The sequence below is a fragment of the Rhodofomes roseus genome (genome assembly GCF_022264815.1).
Source record: "Rhodofomes roseus strain CIRM-BRFM 1785 chromosome Unknown C8Q71scaffold_9, whole genome shotgun sequence".
Taxonomy (NCBI): domain Eukaryota; kingdom Fungi; phylum Basidiomycota; class Agaricomycetes; order Polyporales; family Fomitopsidaceae; genus Rhodofomes; species Rhodofomes roseus.
In genome coordinates this window covers 828372-851172 of record NW_025952965.1, presented here as the reverse complement: position 1 = coordinate 851172, position 22801 = coordinate 828372, and the positions used below count along the sequence as shown (strand labels likewise).

At 56.4% G+C, this 22801-nt stretch overlaps 7 protein-coding genes across 7 annotated transcripts; 3 read left to right on the top strand and 4 right to left on the bottom strand.

Moving 5' to 3' along the window:
* Positions 1 to 235: 235 nt before the first annotated feature.
* C8Q71DRAFT_796630 (uncharacterized protein) lies at positions 236 to 2139 on the top strand (the record flags this gene model as incomplete). The annotated part of the gene is made up of 6 exons (XM_047925690.1): positions 236 to 291; positions 363 to 681; positions 751 to 971; positions 1162 to 1245; positions 1320 to 1515; positions 1771 to 2139. The coding sequence occupies 6 exons, from the start codon at positions 236 to 238 to the stop codon at positions 2137 to 2139; spliced, it is 1245 nt and encodes a 414-aa protein (XP_047779416.1).
* Positions 2140 to 3101: 962 nt separating this feature from the next.
* Positions 3102 to 6290, top strand: C8Q71DRAFT_907265 (U3 small nucleolar RNA-associated protein). The gene is made up of 6 exons (XM_047928947.1): positions 3102 to 3150; positions 3201 to 3348; positions 3401 to 4260; positions 4313 to 5360; positions 5424 to 5560; positions 5620 to 6290. Exons 1-6 carry the CDS (start codon positions 3116 to 3118, stop codon positions 6239 to 6241), a joined length of 2850 nt encoding a protein of 949 aa, XP_047779415.1. The 5' UTR covers positions 3102 to 3115; the 3' UTR covers positions 6242 to 6290.
* Position 6291: 1 nt separating this feature from the next.
* C8Q71DRAFT_757411 (uncharacterized protein) lies at positions 6292 to 9093 on the bottom strand. The gene is made up of 10 exons (XM_047923678.1): positions 8897 to 9093; positions 8584 to 8759; positions 8299 to 8345; positions 7994 to 8241; positions 7785 to 7903; positions 7592 to 7730; positions 7303 to 7539; positions 7056 to 7246; positions 6647 to 7003; positions 6292 to 6589 (listed from the first exon to the last, which is right to left on the bottom strand). Exons 2-10 carry the CDS (start codon positions 8731 to 8733, stop codon positions 6536 to 6538), a joined length of 1542 nt encoding a protein of 513 aa, XP_047779414.1. The 5' UTR covers positions 8734 to 8759; positions 8897 to 9093; the 3' UTR covers positions 6292 to 6535.
* A 5273-nt stretch (positions 9094 to 14366) lies between these two features.
* Positions 14367 to 14754, bottom strand: C8Q71DRAFT_857557 (uncharacterized protein; the record flags this gene model as incomplete). Its single annotated transcript, XM_047927422.1, has 2 exons — positions 14367 to 14439; positions 14489 to 14754. The coding sequence occupies 2 exons, from the start codon at positions 14752 to 14754 to the stop codon at positions 14367 to 14369; spliced, it is 339 nt and encodes a 112-aa protein (XP_047779413.1).
* A 779-nt stretch (positions 14755 to 15533) lies between these two features.
* On the bottom strand, positions 15534 to 16947 carry C8Q71DRAFT_857556 (ribonuclease T2; the record flags this gene model as incomplete). The annotated part of the gene is made up of 10 exons (XM_047927421.1): positions 15534 to 15691; positions 15751 to 15850; positions 15908 to 16051; positions 16114 to 16191; positions 16247 to 16288; positions 16338 to 16385; positions 16436 to 16496; positions 16553 to 16620; positions 16675 to 16695; positions 16756 to 16947. The coding sequence occupies 10 exons, from the start codon at positions 16945 to 16947 to the stop codon at positions 15534 to 15536; spliced, it is 912 nt and encodes a 303-aa protein (XP_047779412.1).
* Positions 16948 to 17854: 907 nt separating this feature from the next.
* Positions 17855 to 20641, bottom strand: C8Q71DRAFT_848005 (meiotic sister-chromatid recombination aldehyde dehydrogenase). Its single transcript, XM_047926673.1, has 11 exons — positions 20307 to 20641; positions 19924 to 20254; positions 19682 to 19864; positions 19463 to 19620; positions 19187 to 19407; positions 18789 to 19132; positions 18554 to 18735; positions 18494 to 18498; positions 18389 to 18438; positions 18207 to 18333; positions 17855 to 18151 (listed from the first exon to the last, which is right to left on the bottom strand). Exons 1-11 carry the CDS (start codon positions 20442 to 20444, stop codon positions 18055 to 18057), a joined length of 1836 nt encoding a protein of 611 aa, XP_047779411.1. The 5' UTR covers positions 20445 to 20641; the 3' UTR covers positions 17855 to 18054.
* An 86-nt stretch (positions 20642 to 20727) lies between these two features.
* On the top strand, positions 20728 to 22609 carry C8Q71DRAFT_592516 (uncharacterized protein). Its single transcript, XM_047919569.1, has 8 exons — positions 20728 to 20834; positions 20884 to 20931; positions 20988 to 21081; positions 21147 to 21265; positions 21318 to 21448; positions 21499 to 21800; positions 21861 to 22023; positions 22077 to 22609. The coding sequence occupies exons 1-8, from the start codon at positions 20820 to 20822 to the stop codon at positions 22435 to 22437; spliced, it is 1233 nt and encodes a 410-aa protein (XP_047779410.1). The 5' UTR covers positions 20728 to 20819; the 3' UTR covers positions 22438 to 22609.
* The last annotated feature ends 192 nt before the right edge of the window (positions 22610 to 22801 follow it).

Below are 22801 nucleotides of genomic sequence, written 5' to 3'. Positions count from 1 at the left end.
GGTGGTGGGACCCCCACGCCAGACAAGGTAGTAGCGAGCGTCGGAAAGCCTGCCTAAACGGGCGCACCACGCGGGCGTCGTCAATGTTGAGAATCGGAGTTGCGGATCTGATAGAGCACAATAGGCGTGCGATGTAAAGGCGATGGACCCACAACCACAACCTATCCACAATCTCCTGTCCGACCCTCCTCAACAGCCACCCTCGCCAGCGGGGGTCCGCTGCATGCAACCACCCATGACCTCCCTCAACAACCTTCTCAATCCCGAGAGCACATATGAGTACAACCGCAGGTGAGTCTGAGGCCACGTCTTCCACCCCCGTCCCTATCGCGGCCCCGCTCTCGGCTGATGCAGCCTGCCAGGGTCACACAAGCTCACAGTAACGGCTCGCCCGCAAGCACGACGTCCTCGCCGCCAGCGACCATCTCCACCGAGCGCACCGTCGAGGAGAACTACTATGGACAGACCAATATCTCCATCACGCCGCATGAGCCACACCCCAACTGCCCCGACACCTTGACCTGCCTCCCCGACACCGATGGTCGTCCACAACACACCCTCCCCGTCATCCTCCGCTGTGCCATCCTCGGCAGCCCCAAGAGACGCCTCACAATTCGAGAGATATACGCGGCGATGGAGAAAAAGTATCCGTACTACAAGACGGCGGGGCCGGCATGGAAGGTGAATATCCAGCCTACTCCTCATGCATTCGTCTATCAGGGTTGAGACGTCTCGTCCTCCCCCCTCCAGCAATCAGTGAGGCATCACTTATCACTTAATCGACTCTTTGAGCGCCAACCGCGGCCAGCAACAGACCCAGGCTTTGGGTCGTACTGGACCGTCAACCTCGACGCTCCCCCGGGGACGAAGCGACCACGCAAGAGAGGCCGCGCCAACAAGGACGCCCCTGCAAACAACCTCCCTCTCGAAACCGACGCGCTGCAAGCCCCGCTGGGGCACTCGGCGCAAACGTCATTACCGCCTTCTGTCCCACCTTCGCATTCACACCCGTCTCTCCCTCAGTCGCTTTCTCATACATCGCTGCCGCACCCGCTGTCTCACCATCCCATACCGCCCCCGCTCCCGCATTCGACCTCCGCACCCTCGGTAACACCGTCTTTACCACCGCAACGACCGCCCTCAATATCACCCTCTGCACAGCCTCCCACACCCCATTCCGCCACTAACTCAGCTCCGTCCTCCGCTCAGTCATCAGCACCGACCTCAGCCCCGCCGTTTCCGAAGGTCCGGGAGCAAACTGCCGAGTCGGAGTATCGCTTGCAGGACCCTCCCATCGCAACGCTGCGCCCCGTGGACAGTAGGTCGTTCAATCAAGGATCTACGCTACGCTCTGCGAAGTACTACGATGAAGACGAGGACGAGGACGATATGGAGTGGGAGGAGGAGGGTACGCGAATGTCGGACTACGACAGCGCGGAGGACACACCATACCAGTACGACCCTCGACAGAAGCCTTCGACGTCGAGTTCACACCCTCCTCACTCGTTATCCTCTGTGAGCGGCAGACCCGCCCTCTATGGTGCGTTCTCGTCCTACGCAAGCAACCCGACGCACAGGAGCCCCGAAACACAACCCTACAAAGGCCCGGAACCTCCACCGCCGCCAGGGTACAAAGGCTCGGACGGACATGCGTACCGGGCGTCCGATAGCCAATCGTACAGGAGCTCCGATGGTCAATCGTACAGGAGCTCGGAGGGGCTGTCGTACAGAGTGTCCGAAGGACAAGCGTACAGAGGCCCTGATGGCCAGCTGTACCGAGGCGGCGACGGACAAGCATACAAAAGCCCAGAAGGACAGACTTTCAGGAGTTCTGAGGCGGGAGACCCTCTCATCGAGCGGTTGAAGATGGAGATGGCCGGCCTAAGGCGGCAATCGACTGATGCTGTCAACGCCTCGCTCCGTTTGTCTGCTCAACTGTCAGAGTCGCAGGCGGATACGTCGAGAGCGAGGTCAACAGTCAAGGTGTTGGAGAACCGGCTGGAGGAGGAGATAAGGCGACGGCGGGACGCGGAGCACATCGCGGAGGACGAGGCGCGGCTCAGGCTGGCGGCGGAGGACGCGCTCCGAGCATACCAGTTGCAGAGAAGACCACCGGGGTACACGTCATCCAGGCCATGACAATTACAGGGACCGTTGTATTATCTTGGATAGGCATGCTTCTCATGACTCACATAGGTTGTGTTACTCAACACCGGATTCTCCCTTTTGGTTACGCTCTCCTTATGGGCCGGTCTGTACATTCGTCTTGGTTCATCCTCGTGTATCGTTCGCTCCTTGTGTTTGCGTCTTGTCATGGGCCGTCAGTAGGGTCCCAGCTGTTTGATACATTTGTTAATACCGGATAAAACGATGTCTGGCTGTTCGGCGACTTCGGAGAGCGGATTCATACATGCCTACTAGTACCGATCTATGACCTGAGTAGTCGTTATGGCAACTTACATCGACATGATCCAATAAAAGCATCCTTCATGCCCAAACGTCGCTTCAATACAGAAAACACGCATGCACTCAAGACGACAGGTCTATGGGAGTTCACCGTCAACAAGGGGAAATGTACAGTCGTGAGACTCACACGCAGGTGGGAATGCCGCCCATTCCTCAATCTATTCTGTCAGACACGACGACAGAGCCTGAACAACATCGCTATGTATATGTATTCGCCCATGCATATGGGGGATTAGTTGAAATGCGCACGTCCGCCGCCGCGAGCGAATCTGACAGATGAAGCTTGAGTTAATCTGGGGTTCCGCGGCGTCCGACGGCTCTCTTCGCACGCTCAAAGGCCGCAGTGCGAGTGACGTCGTCTGACCAGAGCCGACGGGTGCGAAACGCGAGACGGCGGAGGGCAGTGGGGGACGCGAGCACGCAAGAGCAGGCAAGGGCACGCTGTGTGTGCATGTCCACGCCCCCAAGCGCCCACCCCGTGGCCCCTTCATTAGACGCCCGGGATCATACGCATACGGTGCCTCGATCGGGCGCTGGATCCCGGACCCGGGCGTCTGCCGGTAGAGGCTGTTGGTCAACAGACGCAAACAACCGCTCCCGGCGCGAAAAAGTTGGCAGACGGTAAGCGCCCGTAAGCTAACCATACACCATGGCGTCTTCAGCACGTCCCAAACTCAAAACAACGTATGTCGTGTCCGTATCATGCGCATATGCATCTGACTGTTGCTGTTTAGCTTCAAGAAGGCCAGGGTCATCGCCCCTCTGCACACGGAGGGCCCGGTAGCCATCTCTCAAGATGGGACCAGGCTCTTTACATGCGTGGGCGAGGAGGTCCTCATGACAGATATAAAAGAGGGGCGAGAGATTTGTCGGTTCTCGGGGGTGCGTCCGTATATTGTACGATATTGTGAGGGGATACTGACGTTCTTGTCAGGACACAGAGTCCATTACCTCGTTGTGTATAACGCCGTCCTCCACGCACCTGATGCTCTTCACATCGGCACTCGTACTGCGCATATATGAGGTACCGTCATCAGATGAATCATTGGCTAAACGTGTACATCCGATCAGGGTGGTTGCGCGTGCGCACGACGCGCCTGTCCATGTCTGCAAGGCCGACCCCACGTCCACATACCTCGCATCCGGCTCCGCGGACGGAACCGTGAAGGTATGGAACATCCTTCGCGGGTACGTCACGCACGTCTTCAAGGGACACGGCGGTGTGGTCAGCGCTCTTGCCTTCAACTATCCGTTCGATCCTTCGGCGGTGGAGCGCGAGACGAAGATGCAGTTAATCACCGGCTCTGTGGACACGCGCATCCGTATCTTCGACCTATCAGCAATCACCGCAAGAACAGGTGCTGCATTGAAGCCTGAGGCCATACTCGAAGGACATGTCTCCGTTCCCCGTGGTCTGGACGTATCTCCCGACGGTAAATGGCTCGTCAGCGGAGGTCGTGACTCCGTTGTGCTTGTGTGGGATATCTCATCCAAGGCTTCTTCCGCCACCAAAAGCAAAAGTAGCAAAGGGAAGGGCAAAGAGACGGCCTTCGCCCCCACCCTCGCCAAAACTGTCCCTGTCCTAGAGCGCGTAGAGGCTGTAGGATTCCTTCGGCCGGACGAAGACCTAGCTGGTTCCCCATCGGGACCTGGAAAGCTCCGTTTCTATACGGGTGGCCAAAAGGGCGTCGTGCGCATATGGGACGCGCGTGAAGGTACAGTGCTATTCACCTTGGGTCACGAACACGACGGCGGCGATGATCAAGAGGAACAACGTCAAATTGTTGACAGCATGTAAGTACGCTCGCTTTCGTGAACGTTTCCAGCCCTGACCCGAAACTCCTAGCTATGTTCCTGCCACGTCCACGATTGTCTCCGTGCACGCGGACCAGAACATCCTCTTCCACTCTCTCACCAGCAAGTCCCTCACGCAGCAGCTAATCGGCTTCAACGACGAAATCGTCGACGCGACCTTCCTCTCGCCTCACCTGCCCCCGCAAGCGAGCGCATCGTCTTCGAAGCTCACCGACACGCATATAGCACTCGCGACAAACTCTTCCCTCATCCGAATTTACTCCACGTCTTCCCTCGACGCGCGCCTACTCACTGGCCACTCCGAGATCGTGCTCTGCCTCGACCAAGGTGCGGGTGGGCGCGTGCTTGCTAGCGGGAGCAAGGATCGTTCAGCACGCATATGGGCCCCGGTGGCTTTGGGAGACTCTAGTGTTGCCGTCCTAGAATGGGGATGCGTCGCCGTGTGTGAAGGACATGCCGAGAGCGTAGGCGCGATCGCTATGTCGCGGAAGACGGACTCGGAATTGCGCTTCATGTTCACTGGTAGCCAGGACCGGACGATCAAGATGTGGGACTTATCGAACGTACCAATATCCCACACCCTCAGTAGAGTCGGCGCAGATGGAGACGACGAGGAGCCACGTACCCTCAAGCTGAAGAGTCTGACCACACACAAAGCGCACGACAAGGACATCAACTCGCTCGACGTCTCCCCCAACAACCGGCTGCTCGCCTCCGGCTCCCAAGACCGCACTGCGAAGATCTGGGAGATCGACTACGTCGCCACGGGCGCGAGCGTGCGCGGCGAGGTGCGCCTCCTCGGGACGTGCAAGGGCCACAAGCGCGGCGTGTGGTGCGTGCGCTTCGGGCGCACCGAGCGCGTGCTCGCGACGGGCAGCGGGGACAAGACGGTCAAGCTCTGGAGCCTGGACGACTTCACGTGCTTGAAGACGTTTGAGGGCCACACGAATTCGGTGCTAAGGGTCGACTTCGTGAATGCGGGGATGCAGTTGGTGAGCTCTGCGAGTGACGGACTGGTCAAGTTATGGAACGTCCGGGACGAAGAGTGCGTATCCACGATGGACAATCATGAAGACAAGGTAAGCCCAGCCTGCTCGACGCTTCTCGTTTTGAATGCCAAGGCTAAGCCACCAACAACATAGGTCTGGGCGCTCGCTGTGAGCCAGGACGAGTCGATGATTGTCTCCGGAGCAGCGGATTCAGTCGTCACGTTTTGGCAAGACTGCACAGAAGAGCAAGAGCTCGAGAAAGAGTCCAAGCGCGCAGAGCTCGTGCAAAAGTAAGCAACCGCGCTCAGCTTTACCCCGCCCGGCCAATCCTAACATTAACTCACCGCAGAGAGCAAGACTTCATGAACTACCTTACCCTGCACGACTACCGCAACGCCATCCAGCTCGCCCTCGCGATGGATCAGCCCGGCCGTCTGCTCAGCCTTTTCAGGGCCATCCAGTCAGAGTCCGCCGAAGAGTCAGAATCACACCTGCCATCATTCTCCGGCCATCCTTCAGTCGACACTGTCCTCCGCACGCTCGCGGCCTCCGACCTCACCCGCCTCCTGCGCTACATCCGCTTATGGAATGCAACCGCAAAGACAAGCGCCGTTGCACAGCGCGTATTGCACGCTTTGCTAAAGCTTCGGCCGGCAGACGACATATCCCAGGCGTTTGGTGACGACCTCAGCTCGGGTGCAGGAGTCTCAGAAACCGATGGCGCACTCACAGTCAGCATCGGCGCGAAGGGCGAAGGCCGAGGTGCCACCGGTCTGAAGGACTGGGTCGAGGCTGTCATTCCTTACACAGAGCGCCACCTTGCGAGGATGGAACGTCTGCTCCAAGACAGCTATGTAGTCGACTACCTGCTCGGTGAGATGGATGGTGGTTTGTTCGACGAGCTAGATGATCCCGAGGGAAACGATGGGATCGCAATGGAGGTCGATAGGGTAGTAGAAGTCACAGCTTAAGCCTTCAGTTTGATTGTATTCATAGCCGCCGTCCTGCTCCGCACACAACATTCGGGCGGCAATGATTGAACTTGCGTTCGAAGTGCATGCTACGTGATATACAGGACCTGCGGAGAGGAATCCTAGGTACGCGAAAGCGAGAGGTGCATGATACAGAGCGCGGCGGGCGATTGTGAGAATACAAGTGGGTAGAGTATAAAACAGTGCTCAAGCCATCTAATACTGACATCCAGTAGTTCTGCTTCATCGCAGTCCGTTTCCCTTCCATGATGTTGACGTTCGTCTCGCGCTGCTTTACGCGAAGCGGACCTTCTCTCCAGGACGGCCCTCGGAGAGCAGGACGACGGCCTACAGAGATACATGCGTCAGCACACAAGCTACTGTCGCTCCACCTGTCTTACGCACATATTTGCCACTGATCTTCCAGCCAGGCTCCTCTTTCTCGAGCTTGTCAGCGAGTGCATCGCCTTCCGGACCAAGACCAACAACGACATCACTCTTGATGGTCCGCATACTGCAGACACGGGGGGCACCAGCCGCAGAGGCCATCGGGCCAATAGCGATGTCGAACTCGGTCGACGGCGGAGCAGCGCAATCGTAGGTGAGCTTCCGGTGATTGAGATCGCCCTTGAAGATCACGAGATCCGACTTCGACAGGTGGAGGAACAGATCCGGAGCCTCGCTGTGCAAGTCCCAATAGGTGTAGCCAGTGCACCAGAATGGGTGTTGCTCGTACACCCATTTGCCCTCCTTTTCGTACTCCTGCAACACTCTGTCAGCACTGTATCGCACACCGAGCGGAACGTTCACTCACCTTCCATCGGAGGCCCAAGCGTCTCAAGCTCTCCATCTCGGCGTCAGAGACCTTCGGGAACAGATGACCGTACACCATCGAGTTGAGCAGCCAGTTCCAGTCCTTCTTGGTCACGTCCGAGACGAACCACGGGTACCGCTTCCCATGGAAGCGGACCTGCTTCGCCAACCCACTTTGAATCAGGAAGTCCGCTGTAAGAAAAGGATCAGGGCTGAATGTTAGTGCAACACGTGGGTTCGTCACGTACCGTAGACACAGTCGCAGTAGAGCTCAAAGCCGGCATTATCGAGCACAAAATCGACACGACCGCCGGTGTTCGTTCTGAGACCATTGACAACTTCCCAGAGACGAGCCATGTCATTCCCGAGAATATTCTTCTCGGTTGCAGCAAGGTTCTCGCCGCCAGTTGACTGCAAGGCCTTGATCTGCTCCTCAGTCATATTGATGAGCAGGGACAAGTCAGTCGAGTTCCCCCACAGACAGACTGAAGTAACTATGTCAGCGTCAGACATTGAAGCCATTGAAGCGGAACAGACCTTGCGTCAACTCCATGAACATCAAGCGCTCCGCCTCGAGCTTCTCCGTGTCGGACATTCCCTCCTTGTGCTTGAATGGCTCGATGAAACGCGTTGAGAGTTCGAATACAGCATCACCGGACCGAGAGAAAGTGTCACACTGTAGAGAAGTCATGAATGGGGACGATCCAGGAAGGTGACAATGCACCCATACCTTCTGACGGAAGAACACGTCGTAGTGTCGCCAGTGCTTGCTGACGCTAAAGCATTCGCGAAGTCGACGATACTTGTATGCCTCGGCAAACAGCCACGGGGCATTCATGAAGTCTTTCCCTGTTCGGTAGAGTAAGTAATTACGTTCCTACGGAGAACCCAAAAATGGCAGCGGTATTGCCCAACATGGTGCAGAAAGAAGCTACTGACCTTGGAAGAACTTCGCAATCTCCTTGTTCCAGAGCGCGACGTCCGCCTCACCATCGTCGATGACGGGGCGCAACTTGGCGTGCGACTCAAGATCAACCTTGAGCTTGTCCATGCGCTCCATGCACTCGACGAGGTCCTTGACACGGTCCTCCTCAGACTCCTGATTGAGCGTCTCGATTACATCGTCGATGGCCTTGCCCAGGATGGTTGGCAGACGGTGACCCATTGTGGCATATGCGAAGGAGTACCTGCGCACGTTCTGTGAGCCGGACGCCGAAAGAGCTACTGCATCAGTGAGTACGTACGTGTGATAGCCACGGAATGCGGGCCATGGCGGGTTGTTGGGGTCAATCTAGCGTCGTGGTGTCAGCACGTTTGCACCTTATGAAGATGGATTCAACAGGAGACGGTGAAGTACGCATACGGGCATCCGTAAGGTCGACCAACATAGCAGAAAGGCGAGTGTATGCGCCGAGCGCGCATACGCAGCAAGCGACTATTCGGAGTGAGATAAGGTGAACAGGGTAGGTACAAGCCGGGAGTATGTACGAAACAGAGATACGGAGCAGTGATGGAAGCAAGACACGTACAGATGAAGGCGTACGTGGGTAGACAACCTTGATGTCCTTCTTGCTAGGCAAGTGAGACAACTTGAGAGACATCTTGTTGGGCATGCCCTTGGTCTTGGTGGGCTCGTTCGGCGGGGGCGCCGCACCATTCGGAACGACTTCGTCAGGCATGTCTTCGGAGTGGTAGCCTTGGTCTTCTGATATGGTGCGAGGGAAATAGTCAGTCATGATGTCGCCCATGGTTGGAAGTGTGTAACGGGTGGCGTCGACAAGAGGGTTGGCAATGGGTATGTGCGGGTGACGGTATGGTGGCAAGCACGACAGAGATACGCACCTTTATATATGTTCTGCAGGCGAGAAGAAGGTCCCCAACACAAAAGTCAGGAGATGATGGGCGTTGCTGAACAAAGGCGTTTGACGCGTCTGTGCTGAAGAGCCCGTCGGCTGCCGTTTTGGGCGGAGCTCTTTGGTTTTCGAGACGGGTGACGTCACTGGCTGCCTTATCGAGTGACGGCCGGAGCTCGGGCGCCCGCCGTCGGCGAGCGTTGGCCTCTTTTGGGCGCGACGGCGCCGACGGTTATCTGATTCGGTCGCGTGGCTGCCGCCGCCGCTGCTTCCCGCCTTCTCGCCGCCGGCGATGGTGTGAGAGGGCGCGCTGTGGCAAGTGCCGGCATGCCGTGCGCTCATCCATCGCACATATCACTCCCCCATTTTCTGCTTCAAGCTTGCCGTGTTCGTCCTTCTTGCTCTGTTTGCCGGTGCCTGGCCGACGCCCACAGCGTCTTGCGGAACGACGAGGCCACCGCTCTCCACGACGGACTCGTCCAGACGGTGGCCATCGCCTCCAATTAGCACAACACCACCGTCGCCATCGGTCACCACCTTCGATTCCGGCCTGCTATCGACCAAGCCCGGATTATTCAGAACCCTGCTTGACATCATGTCAGCCAGCCAGCCGAACAGCGCTGCACGTTCGCAGCGGACGGGGTCCCTTTGTCAACGCACACGATGAGCAGCAAACACACGCACATGGTAATACGCGTTTTCTGTCACACACATTCTGCTCGACGGATTACGCGTAACTGAAAGCAGAACGGCGCCTGGCCTGATCACCCGTCTTCTGTGCTCCATCGTGAGTACAGAACACTTGTCTAGGACATAACCAAGACATAACTATGCAGGTAAGCTATTCCTAGTCGAGGCACGGCCAGTCTGATGCTGATGGAGGCTTCGAATCCTCGTAGTTTCACGAGGCGAGTGACGTCGATCACTGGTTACATACGTGTTTGTCTAGCTCTGCGATCTCAATCAGCATGCTCCTCTCGTTCGTACAAGCTTGTCGCCCCCCTCACAAATCGCCCCACCTGTGTTCTAGCGGCTAATACTAGACGGGTTCGTCGTCATACTAGCAACTGGTGAGCACCCTCGATCAACGTGCATCGCAATTTGTTACCTAACGCAACTATCGAGCGGACGCTGCTATGTACAATTTCGCTGATCCTTCATGTTTGTAGTTCCTATTGCGTGCTCCGCATGCCATATAGCTGGATGGTGTTCGTGAGCGTCCATGAGGATCAGCCATTATTACCGTGACGTCTCCGAGCCGCCTGCACTGGCATGGTACTCGTAACACCATTCGGTACGTTCCAACTGACATCTCTGATAGATTCCTAATAGATTCTCTGCAGTCGGGCTGAGCATTTCCTGCTGTGCCTCTGTACTGGCCGGTATGAGGCCGAGGAACGGCCGTCAATGCTTGAAGCTTCTCGGGTTGCTCCCCAGAGCTCAACAGGACCTCCATTACTGGCATGATTATTGCTGTCAGCTTGATTCGAATCGTGTCCGTGGAACACTCGCCCGCTAGCAAAGCGTTAAATCTAGGGCACGTAGTGCACCACATTGCTTAGATTCAGAAGCGCAGATCGAGCCGGGGAGGAGTTCGGTATGGCCATCCAACTTCCGTCCTGGCACCGTCATACCTCTGCAAAATGACTTATCCTCCACTCAGATGTGCGCCTTTCTCAGCCGGCTAGAGCTTGTAATGGGCGCAACCTCTCCATATACTGCGCTTCTGTCATCTTCCCCAGTGCGGGCGGCCAGGCGTAGTTTCGCCAGTGCTTCGTCGTTTATGTCAGTTCAATCTCTACTGCCGAGCTAGGCCTGGTCAGGCGGCCAAGGTTACAGTTGGTTCTGGCGTTTCTTGATTGTGTGTTGGCGGATTAGGCTGTTTCTCTTGTGCTACGCCCACACTCTCTCCACCTGCCCCTCGTGGCCTGAGTCTGGCCGGGACGAGCGGAATTCGAGACTTGGAACATCCTTCTCACGGTAGTTCAACCGTACGTGTACATGATCTTACAGCGGGTACGCTCCCTGAGGCAGGTGACATGCCCATGCCCAGCGGAGCTTTGCCCTGTGCATGGTACAGAGGGCAGCGTGGACAAAGTCCGGGTCGTGCACCCACTTCCAGCCACTTCTCTGTCGCTGCCGTTATCCAACAGTCGGAGTCGGTCAATGGTGTGATTGCAATGTGAAGCGGAGTATTACCCACTGCTTCCGCCGGCAGGGCAACGCTCGTCCCTGTAACGGCGACAACTTCAACATCTTCGGTCGCGCGAGTCTTTGTTCAAAGCTTAAAGACATCTCCCGGACCCGGTTGCTGAACATCAGATCCATAAGTTAACTTGCTATGAAAGTTAGCAGCCCGTATACGTCGGCCACTCTCGATATCAGTTACTATAGTGTCGTGCCGTTCAACAGGTACTCTTCATCGCGCGAACGCTGCCCACATGATTCACCTCGTGCGCGTCCATTTCACCTCCGCGACTGGTGTTCGATATCATCATGAACGTCCAATGAACGTCACATATGATGTGAAGGGGTTGCAGCATCCAACTCAGGCATAGGAGTGGCGGAGGTTCGTCGCTGCATGAACTAACTCACCTTCTTTGAGTCGATGACCCATGTATGATTATGCAGGTCTTTCAGGTCCTACGGAGCGACGCGTTCCAGGTGAGCCACCTATCGTCGAGGATATGTCATTAATGAGTCCCCACTTAGGATACCGACGACCCAGCTCGCGTTTGGCGGCGGATGAGATTGCCATAATGAACACTTCGCTGACACTCGTACAGTGCTCATCATTCCGAATTGGCGGAAGTGTCGTTCAATTGGTACACTATGAGACAAGGCCATATGCCGAGCTGAAGTGCCATCCGGTACAGTGCCTGGCACCCTACTGGCGCGATGAGTGTCGGTATCACCGCGGTAACTCAGATACGTACGTGTAACAAGAAGGATGATCGACACTCACCGACACCACGAGGCTGTCCCCAATGAAATGCTGGAATCATGACATTTCGGGCCGGTTGAGTGTCTTTTGAGTGTCTTATGCACACGATCGGACAGCAGATAGCTATAGACACGCGGCTGGAAATACACCCAATAGAACCTCGCACCTTTCAATTTCAGCCCTGGCGAGACGCTTCCGAGGGATAATACAGTGCAGCGCGTTTGTTCCTATTCATCGTTGTTATCGCAGGAAGCTGTCTTGCGGGAAGCGCTCCGTAGTGGAAGAAGAGCCTCATTCATTGAGTCCAATACCGTACAATGCAGAATGTTCGAGGCCGATAGCCTAGGGTCCGAGTCCGGCGTTAGTAATTTTTGCGCAGCCTGGTATGTACGTGACTTTGAATTGAGGAAGGAGGCTGTAGGTCAATACCATGCAGTAGTGACAGTACTTCGTTGAATGGTGTAGATCTGTTTCTCAAGCCAATGGGGCCTAGCACTCCAAATTTACGCACACTCAGCGCTCGGAATATACCTGAGATCAACCAGTAGCTAGGATGGATAGTCTCCCGTAGGCCGACCGCAAATCCGACCTTTTTGGAGTGGAGGAGGGCGGTCGTATTAGGCCATGGATGCCAATGGCAAGACCGCTACGAAAGGCAGAGTATCAATGCCGCTCAGAGGGGTTCTTCAACACGTCAGCATCCTATGAGGCTTACGGTTCTTCAGCCACTTCAGAAGGATCTCCCTATACGCCTTCTCGCGGTGCCACTCTGCTGCTGCGCATATCGCAGACAGAAAGCGATCAGAACGTGTGTCCATATATATAAGAGATAACATAGGTCGAAAGACTTACAGTGGCCAACATCATCAATGCTTACGAACGCAGTCACCTGGGCCCTCGCCGTCCGTGCGCACCCAGCCGATACAGGCCGATACCTGGCCAGTCCACGTCGGGCGCGGCATTGAAGGCATCGCGGTGTTTCTTCTTGAGCATCTTCATCTATGTATCTATGTGATCAATGGCAACGATGTTACAGTAGAGGGCCAAGACGTACCCACGCGAGACCACCTCGCCAGGTGCAGACACCATCCATGTGTTCAATGTGAAAAGCGCGACGAGCGAGGACGTGCGGCCGGACATGGCTATCAGGACGCGAGGTTCGAATGATGGCAAGGGCACAATTGAGCCATGATCAAGTAGGTTCATATGTTATTAGTGCCATATATGGCCAAGAAATCAACGTAGATGAGGCAAGGTACCGCAGTACTAACTTCATGAACATGGTCATGTCTTGATTCGCATTCCTCGGGCTTGTAGCTTGTCAAAGTCACTCCCCAGCAGGCCGCCTCACTAGGCGGCTGCAGGCTTTATGTTGGCGTTCACGATGTCCAGGTCAGCCTCAGACTTGCAAGCACAGAGCACAACGGACAAGACAGTCATCGTGTGGATGGAAGAGTCTGAAGACCGACGCACAAGTGACGGCTGAGCGCTGAGCGCTGAGGGTTGGCTAAGTAAGAGCAACCCGCGAACAGGCTTGCGTCGTGGTTATCGGGCGTCTGTCGTTCCCAGATAGGCAGGTCACTTACCATTGCGGGATGTGCTGGTGTGAAGAGTTGACTCGACGTGTTCTGCGCTACGTCCTGATTGTGAGACAAACAGTCAACTTAAGTTATGTCTCCCTTCACATAAGAACTTCGGCGTATAAGAGGATCAAACCCGCGGCCACTCGCACACCTTCATCCTCTCTTGACTCAGTGACGACTACTAGTGTTGAACCCGCTTTGCGCCATGGCCGACCAAGTGCACGTTTCAAACGTGAGTCTGGTGTACATTGGCCACGTCATGTTCTAACTTGTCATCGAACAGCCTCGTCACGATGCGTCCAAGTCGGGGGAGCTCGGCCAGTCAAACGACGGCGCCCAGCCCGCCGGCGACTCGGAGCAGCAGAGCAAGTGGGGGTCTTTCAAAGACAAAGTCGGAGATACCATCTCCTCGATGAGGGAGAACGCGCGCGACGAGGTAAGTCTTATTGACTTTGAATGGCAGACTCGAAGCTAACTATATTGCCGCAGTAAGTAGCACTCTTGGCTCACTGTCTGGGTCTCTCAATTCATGCGATCCCGGGACGCAATAGGCGTGAACTCGACGATTACACAGCCGAGGTATGGTGTTCTGTTGGCCTTGTGGTGAAACCTCTGATACATATCTGGATACATTCTTGCGTTACAGTGAGTGTCGATCGCCGCTCACGATGCGTTGCACACTGACGGACATCTCCCGGTTGCAGAGCGAAACTCGGACGGAACGAATTTCCTGACGAGTTCGGCGGACCTGTAGTATAACATCGAGCGCGATATTGAAAATGATGGTGGCCGACGGTCGTCTGAAGGGTACGTTCTCACCATCGTAGTTGAGAAAGGACTATCTCGCTCGATTACTGAGACCGCATTGTACAGGCAATGTGTTCACGACTAGAGACGATGTCAAAACAGCACTATAATACACAAACGTTGGCTTACAATGTCTTTATCGCATCCCAGAATGCGGTGTCCGCTGGCCTCAGGGCCACACTTACTGAAGCGCAGAGCCTATACGCCTGTCATGGAATATGGTGACGACTTTGCTGCCAGTACTCACAGCATTAAGCGATCGCCGAGCTCAGATGCATTGTGCGGGTCATAGTTGTGCGTCTCTTCGCTAGCCACGGAAGCGTTGAAGTCCTCCGGGTTCTCGGAGCCCTCAAATCCAGCGAGGGTGCGGCGGGAGTTGTCCTTCGCCTCCTCGGAGACGCTAGCGTTGTTCATCGCTGCCTTGTGGCCGCGAGTAACCTGCGACGGATCGATTATCAACGCTAACTCGAGGAAGGACAAGTTGAATGTACACCCCTTATGATTCTCAGACATGATTGAGGTTGTTGACAGTATGTCGTGTGTGGATGACTCGGAGAGATTCGAATCGATGCAGCATTGTATACGGTTCCGGCCGCTGCTCCCTGGCAACATTTCACGGCACTCATGACTACAGACAACGACAACCCCACCATCTTCTGTAGAAAATCCCACGCAAAGCGACAGCTCGCGCAACACCTCCCCAATCCCACGACGCCAAGTCTGACGGAGCGTGGCAGGCGGGGAACCGTTGGACAGCGCACGCCGTGGGGGATGCCGCTGGCACGACGCACTGGATCGAGCAGAACGCGACTCGCTTGGCGGGTGATGACGAGAAATCGAAGGGTGATGTGATGTTCCGGGGAGGTGGAGGGTAGCAGCGTACAAGCTGAGAATGGAAGTGGGCTTGCCTTATTGGGAGGTGCCCATCCCATTTGGTGCCGCCACATCCTCCGTAGGAGTCCTACTGTGGCGGTCCTCACCCACGGAAGCAAATATACTTCCGCGGAGAGGCACAAAGCGATGCGCTACGACGTGGTCAAGCAGCGCTACTACGACGATTGACTTACGGGCGGAGACTTGGTTCGATCAACTACCAAGGAGGTATTCCATGTGCGAACCAAGTTCATAGTTCGGACAGGACTATGTTGATACCTGTCCTTGCACGGTGCAGCAGCAGCAACAGAAGGTCACAGTACTACATGGAGTTACATCGGCGTATGCACCTGTTCTTTACCACATACCGTCCATCTTCACAAGTTGTCCATCATGTATCGAGCCTGTCAGAGCCGTACTCAAACCTCGTCGGCGATCTTCTTGACCGAGCGGCGGCGCCTCGTCTCCCTGCTCGCCTTGCGCTTCCGAATCTGCGAGCGCTTCCGCGAGGCATCGTCTTCGTCCTTCGGGAGGTACTTGATGCCGCTCGACTTGCACGAGCCGGCCTCGAAGGCATCTGGGTATGTTGTGAGCCATGCTGCTCAACGTCCCTGCGGAGAGATGCGGGCAGCTCACCAATGGCGACGAAGTCACCGCCGGAGACGGGTCCCTGGGCGTTGAACCAGTACTCGATTTGGTAGAGCTCGTTGTCATCGCAGTCAAACGAGGCGGTCACCTAAAGCCCGTCCTATCAGTATCTGAGAAGAGCGAACGGGGGAACGACGAGACGTACGCCGGCAGCACTCTGGACGGCCGCCTGGAGCTCCTTGAGCGTGTAGGTCTTGCTGCTTGAGGGCGTGATGCCCGCATTGGAGAGCCAGGTGTACGTCGGGAGCGTCTTGAAGAGGGTGACGACCGTCGTGAAGAACGTCACCGCCTGTCGGGCGAGGATGCACGTCAGATTGTGTGTTCTCAAGAGGAGGGCTGTATGGGGCGTACGTCCTGGCCCGTTTCATAGTCGCTGAAGCAGGAACTCTCCAGGGTGGTGTAGCACGTGCCATGTGTGTCCCATTCGTGCTGCGTGGTGGAGCATGTCAGAGGTATGGAGCGGAGGGCGGAGAGCGACACGCACCTCCCAGAACTTCTCGTTGGATTCGTCATCGCTGAGCCAGTACTACATCCCCCATAAGCTCAATTGCAGATGGAACCAGCGTGAAGCATACCGTGTTCATGTAGTCCAGGGTGTCGCTTGCACCCTGGTTTTGAAGCAGCTGTGTCGCGTCAATATATTTGTGTAGTTGAACGCAGCAGCCAGTCTTACCGAGGTGATGTCCGTGTAATCACGCGAGGAGTCGCAGTTCTCGGGGTAGTTACCATCGCAGCTGAACATGATTCCAGGTAAGGTCAGCCAGCGCGACGCATTAGGGCATCTACGCACTCGTTTGGCCAGAGACCATGGATCGTCCAGCTGTCCGAAGGGCCCGTGACCGGATCGGTGTCCCAAAACTACGACAGCATCTCAGAACGTCCAACGCGTTCCCCAGTAGGAGAATCACGCACCTGGACCTGTTGAATCAGACCCTATAGCGAGGTAGTGGTCAGTACGACAACGGCGAGGAGAACGGAGGTCGGAGGTCGTACCAGACCCTCGAAGCAGCAGAGGTCCGTCTCTGCGGTGGTATTTTGGCAGGACGCAGGGAGGGACGAACTGCAGCTACTAGCGGCGGGCGCGCTGAGCAAGCTCTCCGCGTCGCGGGCAGCCCTGAGCGACCGCTTCGCCGTGACGGAGTTGGCGGCGAGGGCACCAGCCACGAGTATAATCGGAGTCAACATCCTCGAGTCGAATGGTCGGACAGTCGGGGAGCGGGGGCGTGAAGCGAGCTATATACAGGCGAGCCTGGCAGGAGGGGGGACGTCGGGTTTAGAGACTGGGACGCTCCGAGGCGGTCCCGCGTTATGTAGCTGGGCAGTGCGGCAACGGACCTTCGGGTTCGCTGCCTTCTTTGGTGACATGCATATGCCCATGGGCGGATGGGGCCTCGGCAGATGTGGGACGGTGCTGGATCTGATGATGGAGACGGGTGGCTGCATATGGTGCGCGCACGCAACGAAGGGTGCACGCACGGTGGGTGCGCTGCGATAAGTCCCGCTCGGCATGGCACACGCTTCGGTGCCTCGTCGCTCCCGGAATGGAAGGGCGTCCTGTGTGTATTGGTGAGCTCGCATGCGGACGCTGTTGGAGCGGGGACGCGTCACAATAGAGCGTGCATCTTGAGCTTGCCGGACATGTGCAAAGGTAAGTATTTCTGCGCTGCACCCGCCGCCAAAGGCGCGCAGGCGTGGGCGATCGTGCATGTGGGGAGAGCTACTTAGGTGATTTTGAATTGCAGTGAGACAGAGATTCACGCGGTGGTGATTGTCATGACGTCGTCCTGATGCCGTCGCGACACGAATGCAGCTGAGACGCAGTGGGCGATCGAGGTGTACATAGACGAACGTTTGCAGGCGGGACGCTGGACACGCAATTGAGGTGCCCGGACGAGACTTGGGCTCGACGAGGAGGATAAGAACGTTCGTCGCGCGGAGAGGAGGCACGTAGCACGAGGAGCCATCCCAACTCAATTATGCTTCCGGCGGCCCGGCCCCTCTCCGATCCATCGACGCCACACTCGTCTCGATCACCTTCACTTTGGCAATTCAACCAACCGCCACGAGAACGTGTGCATCCACAGAGCGCCCTCATGGGGTTCCCAATGCCGGTGCGCTGCCGGGCGCGAGGCCAGTCTGCAGCGATACAGCGTTTGATTCGAAACACTCAGAAGTCGGCCACCCCGCGAGGTATATACAGCAGCTACTTAGATAGAAAGCAGAAAATGTGTCATACTATCATAAATCATCCATAATGTCGTTCTGCTCCGCGGCACGCCAGCAATAGACCAGCTATCTGCGTGCCGCCTGGATAAGTTGCGTGAGCGACTCTATCCGCGTCCGCCAGCCATCGCCATAGACGAAGCCGATCAGCCCGCTCACGAATTCCCTGCGAGTAAGGCCACATGAGCTGAGTCGGCTGCAGAGGGAAGGAACAGACGCACCAGCTCTCCTTGATGGAGGCGACGGGGTAGTCGAGTTGCTTTGGAATCGTCGTTTGGATGGCCCACCCGAAGCGGTCCTCTACGATCGCTTTTGTGGTCGTGAGCGCTCGCAGACCCTCGGGGCCCCCTGGAGGTGAGGTCAGGACGCATGCACGTTTGTTTGTCTGTCAACCGCTACGCACCAAACCTGCCATAGCCACTGGCCTTCGTGCCCCCGAAAGGAAGGTCCTGGCTGCAAGAGGCGAATCACGTCAGGGTCTAGCCTCGTCATCGCCTCTGTCACTCACTTCAACTGCGGAGAAGCTCATTCAGTGCGAGTTCCGGTGAGAAGAGATATCGTCACTTACATAGAACACGCCAAAGTCGTTGATAGAGACCATGCCGCACTCCAGCTGCCTCGCCACCTTGACGCACTGCTCCTGATCGGGGCCGAATACGCTCGCACCGAGACCGTAGCGTGTACCGTTGGCGATGTCGATGGCCTCCTGGACGGTATCATACTTCATGATGAGCGCAACGGGCGCGAACACTGCGAAATGGAAGCTCAGCACCATTACTGCGTCAAGCACGTTGCCAACCCACGTTCGCGCTGCGCGTATTCGGACTCGGGGTTCCCATTGCCGATGACCGTCGGCGTGAAGTATGCGCCGTGCTCGAGGTAGGGGTGCTTGTACCGCTCCCCGCCTTGGACGTCGATACCGGCATCCGACGCAAGCTGTACGAGCTCTTCCGTGTAGCGCACCCTGTCTTCGTTGATCATCGCACCGACGTCCACGGTAGGCACGAATCCGTCACCCGGGTTCGAGAGAGCCGAGCCCAGCCGCAGCTCCTCCGAGCGCCGCCGGATGATGTCGTGCAGCTCATCGTACTGGGAGCTGTGCACGATGAGTCTCTCAATGCCGATGCAGTTCTGCCCTGCGTTCTGGCTGAAATACCAAGAATCAAAATGGGCAGCAGACAACACGGGGAAAGCAACCTACAATATACCGCGCATCCAGAGACTGGCCCATTGCTGCAAGTTCGTGTGTTGCAGGATGATGGCTGGGTCTTTACCACCGAGCTCCAGAGTAACTGGCGTGAGGTGATCGGTCGCTGCGATTGCCACTTTACGCCCGACGTCCTCTGAACCAATGAAGGTGATGTGACGAATAATGGGAGACTTGGTGACGGCTTCAGCATCCTCCGGATAGCAGCACACGAGCTGCGTGTATCAAAGTCAGCATCATGACTTCGCTACGGCTATTCTCGATGCTCACCTGAATCAATTCAGGATCGCGGCCGCACGCGCGCAGACACTCCTTGATTGCGTTCACGAACCATGTAGTTGACCACACCACGTTTTCAGAACACTTGAGCACGATGGCATTGCCGGCAAAAAGGGCAGCAATAATGGGAGACCAGGCGTTGTGCAGGGCTGGAGAGATTGAAACACGGGTCAGCTTCATGGAGTCAGATAAATCGGCAAATAAACGCACGATAGTTCCAAGACACGATGGCCGCTACAACGCCGAGAGGCTCATAGCAAACCCAAGACTTCTTGTAGAACATGACGAGGTTGCCGCGTCTCCTTTCGGGTCGAAGGGACCGCTCTCCGTGGTTGACGAGCCAGTCCAACTTCGAGCATGTTGTTAGAACTTCTCCCAATGCAGCATCGAGCACTAGGAATTGAGTGAGGTTAGTGCGGTGTGTAAGCCCAAGTTTCGTCGGCAATGCTCACGGGTCTTCCCCGTATCCCGACAGGCAACCCTCGCACACGTCTCCTGGTTATCCACTAGCCATTTCTTCAGGCTGAGCATTACACGCCTGCGATCCCGGAACGAAGTCTCCTTCCATTCCTTCTGTGCATCCGCCGCACGCGCGATCTTGTTTGTAATCTCGCCTGCGGTGTCCGCCGCCATTGTGTCAAGATGGAAGCCAGTAGCCGGGTCGAAACAGGTGATATATCTTCTGCCTTCAATGAACATCGGAGGCCTGAGCTCCGGGTAGAGATTATGTGATTCCAGGTTAGGGTTTGGGATCTTGTGCGCCTCAAATCGTGGGCCTATTTGCTGTAATACAGTCACTGTAAGTTCCTTACAACGGCATGACAATGTGGCGTACAGGTGGTGATGCGATCCTGAATTGGACGGCACGGTTATGAAAACTCTGGAAGCGGTCAATGACAAGCCATATTCCCGCAGCAAAGAAGAGACAAAGCGGGAGCAGGAAGTTGAGACCCTCGTCGTCGTATTCGCCCATGGCGGCGTCGTGAGTGACCCGGAGGCCTCGTAGCAAGGTGGAGGAGGGTGAGCAGATTCGGACGAGTCGAACAATGGCAGTCGCGTGTCCGTGTCGCGTTGTGTGCGCGTGTTTGCACACCGCGTGCTGGGAATGGCAATGGCCGAGGCTGCGCCCGAGGAGGAGGCGAGCGGGGACACGGCGGACGTCATTCGCAGACTTGGTGGCTACCACCACTGCTGACTTGTACTGTTACGCTACACGACCTGCTACCCTCCCCCCCGCAACCGCGACGATGTCGAGCAGAGAACCGATGTGGTATTGTCATGAGGTGCCTGCGCAGCCATATCAAAGCGAGCACCGTGCTGAACTCAGCGTCGCCAGTGTCATGCAGAGATGAGGCCGCTCATGGTCAGTTCGCATGATACCCTCGGTGCGGACTACAGTGACAATTCCTTAGGTCCCAGATCCGCATTGCGCGTCGTGCAACGGGACATTTGTAGAGAAGGTACGATCGCTGTCAGCATCGTTCTGCGATCTTAGATGCGACCCACGGTCGTGCAGCTAGAGAACCCGGAGGACGACCCGCGCGAGTTCCAACACGTACACGATGGATTCGCCGATGACGGACTGCCCCCCAACATGGACGGCTTCCTTAGTAAGTCACTCGGAAACGTGTTGCCGTTGCGCGGGATTGAACATGCTCCGTGGCGCCTCCACCAGCTGGTCTCCGTGCTCTTTTCCAAGGGTCCGAGCCAGAACGGGCTCGGTCAACTTCACCCACTGCATCGCAAGGAAATCGGCTGGATGGTCCTGGCCCTGGTGCCGGTATAATAGGTTCGGTATGTCCTGAAGCGCCTCACGCTGCACGGGCCACTTACTAATGAGGCGCAGGGTGGCGGTAGAGGGCTCACCATACAGATACAAGGCTCGCCCGATGGGCGATCGCGTACGATGATTTTTGGTGGTAGAGGAAGCAGGCGGGACAGCCAGGGAGAAGGGAACCACCCCCCGCTGCTGTCAGAGTGAGTGCGCTCATTGCGATACCAAGAGTGATTCTGCAACTCTGCCACAGGTTCCTGAGAGGCCCGCCTGGTCCGCAAGACAGCGGCCCAGGGATCGCCGGCCCTCTGATGGCACAGTACCTGCTCGCTATACTGGGCAACAGGCCAGGTGCTGGTGGTATGGATGGATTCCCCCCCTTCATGGGCATGCCGGAAGGCGCAGAGAACGGCCGATGGGGAGACTATGTGTTCAACCAGGAGGCCTTGGACCAGATCATCAGCCAGATCATGGAGAACTCGAATGCTGGTCGTCCGGTACCCGCTACAGAACAGGTCATGGAGAAGCTCCCAAGAGAAGTGCTGGAGGAAGGCTGTACGTGTCCCAAATGCCTGACGCAATATATGATTGGTGAAACTTACTGGCCGTTGTTAGCACCCCTGTTGGAGAGAGACTGCGCTATTTGCAAGGACCAGTTCAAGACTGACACTGAGGATGCAGACGAGCTCATTGTCGTTACGTTGCCATGCAAACATCCGTTCCACGAGCCATGCATAATGCCTTGGCTCAAGGCTAGCGGGACATGTCCTGTCTGCCGGTATGTATCTCTGCGCTTGTCCTTTACTCGCAACTCAGCTCTGTTCCTCCAAGGTACCAACTCGTGCCACAGCCCGAGCAGCACGGTCCAGGGTCCCCACCACTGCGGGGAGCAACATCCAGTCGGCCTGGCGGCTCGTCATCGGCATCTCCACCAGGTGCCTTCCCGGGCTCCTCATCGAGCCCTCCGTCAAGCCCTCGTCAGAGGCCGGCGTCCCCCGGCAGCTCGTCCCACAACCGTAGTGGTTCCGGCGCCGGGGCGTCATCATTGCTGAGCAACCTATTTGGCAGCCTGGGGCGAGGGAGCGGGCACCGCAGGAATGATAGCGGAAGCAGCACGCATGGCGAGGGCGCGAACTCAAGCTCGAGTCCGAGAGACCACATACCGGGTAGCTGGGGCGATCCTGTTGACTGAGCGCGTAGCATGATCATTATGTAGGAATGGAAAAGAAGAAGTATCAAGTGTCAGCCTCAGGCGTCGCAGTTGTATCTGGTTCATCACGATTTGTATCCCCCGCGTACAGTGGCCCTCGGAGTGTATCTAATTCTGTAGCTGAATAGACTTGTTGTTATGTTGCAGGCGGAGATTCAGGACGACCTCGAAGGTCCTGATGTGCCTCATCGGTAGTGTTATCTAATCACACCAATGCAGGTTTGTCGCTCAGAACGCGTACAAAACCAGAGGGCGGAGATACAATTGTGTCACTCAGGCAACTGACGCTCCTTATAGGTACGTCAACCCAACATGATGATCATTGTTCTCGAATTCACCCAAGAAT